This window comes from Borostomias antarcticus, assembly GCF_949987555.1.
Source record: "Borostomias antarcticus genome assembly, chromosome: 22".
NCBI lineage: Eukaryota > Metazoa > Chordata > Actinopteri > Stomiiformes > Stomiidae > Borostomias > Borostomias antarcticus.
In genome coordinates this window covers 15,660,659-15,667,738 of record NC_140255.1, presented here as the reverse complement: position 1 = coordinate 15,667,738, position 7,080 = coordinate 15,660,659, and the positions used below count along the sequence as shown (strand labels likewise).

The following is a 7,080-nucleotide window of genomic DNA, read 5'->3' as shown; positions in this document are numbered from 1 at the left end:
GACAGATGACAGAATGGATGGAGGACGGAGGAGGAGGAGGGACAGATCCCGCCCTCCCGTCGGTCATTTCTCCAGCAGCTGCTTCCTCTGCTGTTCCAACAGGGCCTCCAGGTGGTCCGCCCTCTTCAGGGCAGCCTATCGGAGGACAGAAAAGGGTTCGTCAGTCATCGGCTTCCGTGTCCCGGGCGTCTTTCCTGTGTTGACTTAGCGTAAAGCCCTCCTGACAGGGAGATACAGTTAGGAGCCGCATAACAGGCCAGTCACCTCGTGCTGCTTCCGAAGGCTGCTGACAGTCTCTTCCTTCTTCAGGATGGCCGACTTCACCCTAGCAAATCAGAGGGTAGAAACGTGTTAGGTACCATGAGTTGTGGCACAGAAATGGAGAAGCCAATAGCTTTCTTGGTCATTTCAAATGTAATTTTCATAAATAAATAAAAAAGAGATGATTAAAAATAACTAAATGATTAAATGATTAGCCCCAGGCGGCCCTCGCTCCCTCCTCACCGATGGTGGACCTCGGCCAGCTCCTCCTCCTTCTCCCGGGTGACCCTCTCCACCTCCAGCCGGAGCCGTGCCCTGACCTCCGACACCTCCCCCTTCATCCGGCGGTTCTCGTCCTCCGTCACCACCAGGCGCTCGGCGAACTCCGCCCGGATCACCTCGGCCAGGCTGCGCCGCTCGTCCGCCAGCTTGTCCCTGACCTGGGGATATGGGGGGAGCAGATGGACGGACCAATCACTGATCTGTGTTTTAACATGCATCCTGATGCATGGCTGCGCTCTCTGTATTATCTCAGAAGGGATGTTTAACTGCTTATTTCAGTGCATAGCACAGCAGAGCATATACATATATATACCGTATGTATATATAGATATATGGAGATATAGACAGTCACCATAATAAACTCAATACATCACCAAAATGAATGTATATACACATAGATATACCATAGAAAGTACAATATTCAAACATGGATATTACAGATAGCAATGCGACATTAGTTCCTCATTCAGCGCTTTAGGGAATTCAGTCAGTAGAGCGTGAACCCAACAGGCCTGTCTGTGAGAGTAAGAACCCGTCTCCTCCTCTCTTTAAAGGGTTCACTAACTCAACCCCCTGAAACCTCAGCCTATGAGCCTCATGGCCTGTGGCCCTGATCAGAATGGTGTACTTTCTATGGTTTTGTATTTGGTGTTGTAATGAGTTAATTATGGTGATTATCTATACTGGCTCATTTCCGCCTAGACGGTGTAAACGCTGCCGAAGGCCGGAGGGCTGAAACTGCTGCTCGACTATGCATTAAAATAAGCAGTTCAACTTATTGGTGAGTGTGAATTTTCCCTTTTATAATTATGCATGTTAAGAACAAGACTGGTGGGGTGAGCGTACGTCTCTACAGTAGTACTGTACCTGGGTGATATCTACAGTAGTACTGTACCTGGGTGATATCTACAGTAGTACTGTACCTGGGTGATATCTACAGTAGTACTGTACCTGGGTGATCTCTCTACAGTAGTACTGTACCTGGGTGATATCTCTACAGTAGTACTGTACCTGGGTGATATCTCTACAGTAGTACTGTACCTGGGTGATCTTTCTACAGTAGTACTGTACCTGGGTGATATCTACAGTAGTACTGTACCTGGGTGATCTTTCTACAGTAGTACTGTACCTGGGTGATATCTACAGTAGTACTGTACCTGGGTGATATCTACAGTAGTACTGTACCTGGGTGATCTCTCTACAGTAGTACTGTACCTGGGTGATATCTACAGTAGTACTGTACCTGGGTGATCTCTCTACAGTAGTACTGTACCTGGGTGATATCTACAGTAGTACTGTACCTGGGTGATCTCTCTACAGTAGTACTGTACCTGGGTGATATCTACAGTAGTACTGTACCTGGGTGATGTCCTGCACCTCCTGGTCTCTCTGTCTCAGCAGGGCCTGCAGACGCAGCAGCTCTGCTTCCATGTCCGCCTGCCTCTTCTTCATCTCCTGCTGCTTCTCCATCCACGCACGCTCAGAGCTCTCCAGCTCCTTCAGCTCCGCCTCGTACTTGTCCCTGACGCGCTTCACCCTGACACACACACACACACACACACACCACCATGAACATGCCTTGTAAAGCGCTTGTAGTCCCAATTTTCCGCCCTTTCCCGCCAGGCTGCGCCAAACGCCGCTCGCCACCTCTAGAGGGAGTAGAACACGCTAAACCTTCACCCCGTGCTCCACGCGGCCTCGGTGCAGCGACTGACGCTCTTGTGCAGGACTAGTGCGTAGAAAGGCCAAATAATCCACCTGGGGAAATTCTTGAAACAACTACAATTGCATGTAGACTGCAGAAAATGTCTCCACTCACAAGGGAAATGTGGTTATTATTTTATCCCGTTGGCCTACTGTATAGTCTATAGACATATCATTGCTGTAGACAACACCGTCCAACACCACAATGGCTTGGTGCTCTACGATTGTTGTAATGACAAATCTAGGCCTTGGATGCCATCACCAATAAGACTCCTCTGTGTCATAGCTGATCAATACAAAATGTATTGTGTGTGTCACCTCAACATTTACTGTGTAGACAAGGATAATTGTTTTGGGTCAACCATTTGATTTGACGACTGTAAAGGCCTTGCACCCAAGTCATCTCATCTTTGTTAGGAGCTCCTTTAGGAATAACAAAGTCTTACTCATCGGGGGGACAAACTCATCAGGGATAAAAGGTGACAAAGCTGGGGGGGAATTATTTTCTCCCTCATTTTTTCAGATGCTGGTGTCTTGGTCTTACTTGACTGAAACCTGTACTGATAATATGTTGCAGACTCACTCGGTTTGACAGTGAGCCAAAAGGGCACATGAGTTGATAGCACATAGTTGATACTGTAGCTTTAACAAACACTGGTGCATTTCCTGCATGTCCTGGTGTCAGCCTGTCCTGGTGTGTCAGCCTTACTTAAAGAAATGCGACAATGGACATGTGGAGGAGGAGAGAGGAGGGAGTGCCAATGAGAGATTGTGACAGACACATGATAGCTACTCATTATAGTTTGACTAGTAGCACTAACCAGACCGGTAGCTATCTGCAGACCACCCTGAGTCCGATAGATACCCCCGTGTCTGCTGTGGATGTCCAGGACAGCCACTAACCCTGTCCTCCTCCCTCCTCCATTGTGTATCTTATAGTCTTAACAGGTCCTGTGGACACCCCCTGTCTCCTACAGGCCACCCTGTAGCAGGTCCCGGAGAACTCCCCCACCGTCCTTGGCCAAGATCCACCAAATGGCTCCTGTAAAGGCCCCCTGCCTGTGACCAGCTCCTTCCCACTCTGTGTCGTCAGCTGTCCCTATCCAGCCAACCCTACCCCTTTTTTACTCTTGGATCTGCTTTCTGTCTCCCCACCTCTGCTTTGCGGCATTCTCCATGAGCCTGTCCTGCTAAGTGCTTACTGTGCTTTGTTATATGATTCACTTAAATATCATATTCTAGACTACAGGGATAGCTAACACATAATAGCCTAACATGTAGGTCTTGTGGGCACGCATCAAACCCTCAGCCCTAAAGATGTACCAGACTGATAAGTTGTTGATAAAGTGCCTTAGATAAACAACAAGTGCCCGCTTGTCTGGTCACATTGACATATTGGACCGATTCAGCCTCAGATTAGTGGAAATGTACCGCTTGTTTATGCAACCTTTGTATGAATACCTGACACATCAGCATCGAGCACCCACCTGGGATCCAGGTACTTATGATTATCACACCATTCATACTGTCCAATCATATTGTGCCCTTACGTCATTATCAAAATGTTACATTAAAGAGTGATTGTCCTTGATTGAACTCAGTTTCAAGCTACCATCTGGGACAAAGTGTTGTTGATGCCTTGTCAATAAACACACCAAGTCTCAACTGGCAGTTCTGTTGTCTGCCTGTTTTCATTGTTAAAGTATCAAGACTACTACAGTACATAGGCAATTTCTCTGTAACTATTTGTGCACTCTACTGTTAGTCATGTCTCTCTTATGAAGTATTTAGCCCATGTTTACTGCTCTGTATATGTTCTTAGCCAATAGACAAACATTTTCCTGGAGCTTGCTCGATCATCTTGATGAGAGAGGTCAGGGAAGAATTTTTGCGGCTCACTTTTCTGGCCCCAAGGTGAAACTGTTTCTTTGCTTCCCTCTGGAAAATGTAGGGGTGCCCCCCCACCCCATTACCCTCTGTGAAGCGCATCGTGTTGCCTCTGTGTATGAAATGCGCTATACAAATAAAGTTTGATTTGATTTGATTATCTAGCTAGCTTTACAATAGTTACCTAGCTAGAACAACTTACTTTGCCTGGCTAGGTTTCTATACTCGGCTAGGAACAAGCGCACTCACACACACAGAAACACACACACACACATACACACAGACACACACAGACACACACCTACCTGTTGTCAGCAGCCCTCTCACACTCCTCCTGGGCGCCGCTGGTCTCCTCCTCCAGTCTCTGGATGGCCAGCTCAATCTCCTTGTCCCGCCCACGACGGACCTCCTCCTTCAGCTCCCGCTCTCGACTCAAAAGCCACGCCTCCTGAAGACACACATACACGGAGGATCAGCACAAGCACGGACACACGTACACACACACGCACCTGGAGGATCAGCACAAGCATGGACACACGTACACACACACGCACCTGGAGGATCAGCAGAAGCACGGACACACGTACACACACGCACCTGGAGGATCAGCACAAGCATGGACACACGTGCACACACACGGCACGGACACACATGCCCGCCTGCCCGCACCAGCGACGGCACGGCCTGGTTAGGTGAAAGTCAGGGTGAGGAGGGGGGTGCAGACATGTTCTCTCCCGCTCTGTCTCTGCGCTACAGTTTACACCTCACTTCCTCCTTCCATGTGCGTCACGCGCCGTCAATCTCCATCTTGACGTGAACAGGGACAGGAAGGAACCCGGCTCCGAGAAGGCCTCGGGGGCACGTACAGTATAGGGCACAGACGCTGACAAAACATCCTGTAAAAACCCCCACCGAAGAACACGCCTTCACAGAGGCATCTGTGGGCTGGATTGTTCGAGCTAAGGAGCACTACTTGAAAACGCCGTCCGGTTGCCATTCATCTTATGGCTGGCGCGCGCGAGCATGCACGCACGCACGCACACACACACACACACACACACCTCCTTCTTCATGTAGTTCTCCTCCCAGGTCTGCTTCTCGATGTCCAGACGTTCTCTTAATGCCTTCATCTCCACCTAGAAGAACATGCACGCACACACGCGCACACACACGCACGCAAAGACACACAAACACACACACACAAGCGCACATACACAAGCGCACACACACACACAATCAGTTCCCCCCCTCTCTGCTTGGCACGGCCCCCGGCTCCGGACGTCCCCCTGGGGTGGGTGGATGGGTGTGTCAGCGGCGGTGTGGTACCTGGTGCCTCCTCTCCTGCTCCTCCCTGGTCTTCTCCAGCTCCTCCCTCAAGGCGCGGCCTGCTAACGAGCTGTTGTCCTCCAGCTGCCTGCGCAGGTCGTCCAGCTCTGCACGCTGCCTGCAGGGCGGCAGCAGAGAGCAGCGAGCTCACATACCGACTCCCAAACAAACAGACCGCATAGCTAAACCTACTAACTAAACCCAGTACAGGTCAGCTACACCAGTACACCCGGTATGACTAGGGGTCAGCTACACCAGTACACCCAGTATGACTAGGGGTCAGCTACACCAGTACACCCGGTATGACTAGGGGTCAGCTACACCAGTACACCCGGTATGACTAGGGGTCAGCTACACCAGTACACCCAGTATGACTAGGGGTCAGCTACACCAGTACACCCAGTATGACTAGGGGTCAGCTACACCAGTACACCCAGTATGACTAGGGGTCAGCTACACCAGTACACCCAGTAGGGGTCAGCTACACCAGTACACCCAGTAGGGGTCAGCTACACCAGTACACCCAGTAGGGGTCCACACACTCTGCTGAGCAGCTGTGAGGTCCAGGTTGGATGAAGTCATTCAGTCTTGGAGCTCACCTGGCGGCCAGCTGGGCGAGTCTCTCCTTCTCTTCTGCCACCTCCTTGTAGAGACGCCTCCTCTGCTGTTGTAGTGACATCTCCTCCTCCTGGAGCTGCTTCTCGAACCTGACACACACACCAAACACACACACGGACAGACACACACACCAAACACACCCGCGCACGGACAGACAATCACCAAACGCACCCATACGGACAGACACACAAAGACAAGGATGTCCACACAAAGACAAGGACATGAACCCGTGGGTAAGCGATACACTCACTGAGGCATAAGCTCTTCTCAAACACCGACACAATGGCACCAGAGAAAGAATGCCACCCCCCTGCACAACATTCTTCATTTGACACTCTGGAGACTCACTTGGAGACTCCCACACTGTTTCTCCGGTCCGTCAGGGCCAAGACCATCAACAAGGCTCGACTCTGTCCCCTCTGCAATACCTGCATATGACCACTGACTGTACTCTACATTGGCTCACACACACATATCACATGTTACACACACCGCACACCAAGGGCGTAGGTTTGCGTATGGACGGTCGGGACATGTCCCTACCAACATTTAGGGAGGCCCAAATTGTCCCTACCAACATTTAAGCAACCTTGTTCGCATTATCTTTGGAGTGCAGATTAGATCATTTAGATGGCCTTCCCATAGTTTGGAAGGATAGAATTGGCCGTACCATTTTGAGTGAGTTAGTTTGCATTATGTTCAGAGTTACATTAGACCGTTAACTCATGTTTGATTGGCTCATTTGGCTGAGATAGATTGTTGCATTTTCGTTGGATCTGAAGATCAGCAGCCTTACAGACAGACGCTGACAGCAAGCCAACCAGTTGTGATTCTAACAGCCGTTTAGGTACATCCACCACAATGTCGCCTCCCCCTCAAAAGAGGATGAGGGATATCAGGAGCTTTTTCTCCGCAACTGTAAGTAACGTTAGCATTAGCTAGCTACTGGTAAACTAAGTATCTAACGTTAGGCATTAGCCACATGAAAACCAGCTAGGTTGG

General features: G+C 49.9%; 1 protein-coding gene across 1 annotated transcript in view; it reads right to left on the bottom strand.

Moving 5' to 3' along the window:
* Positions 1-7,080, bottom strand: part of cep131 (centrosomal protein 131) — a 30,509-nt gene continuing 23,429 nt past the window's right edge. Inside the window, exons 20-27 of the mRNA XM_084456530.1 lie at positions 6,060-6,167; positions 5,461-5,578; positions 5,196-5,270; positions 4,440-4,582; positions 1,903-2,080; positions 505-701; positions 265-325; positions 1-135 (exon numbers count right to left, since the gene is read on the bottom strand). Of these exons, the coding sequence (XP_084312656.1) occupies positions 64-135; positions 265-325; positions 505-701; positions 1,903-2,080; positions 4,440-4,582; positions 5,196-5,270; positions 5,461-5,578; positions 6,060-6,167 (952 nt within the window). The 3' untranslated portion in view covers positions 1-63. The remainder of the gene's footprint in view (positions 136-264; positions 326-504; positions 702-1,902; positions 2,081-4,439; positions 4,583-5,195; positions 5,271-5,460; positions 5,579-6,059; positions 6,168-7,080) is intronic.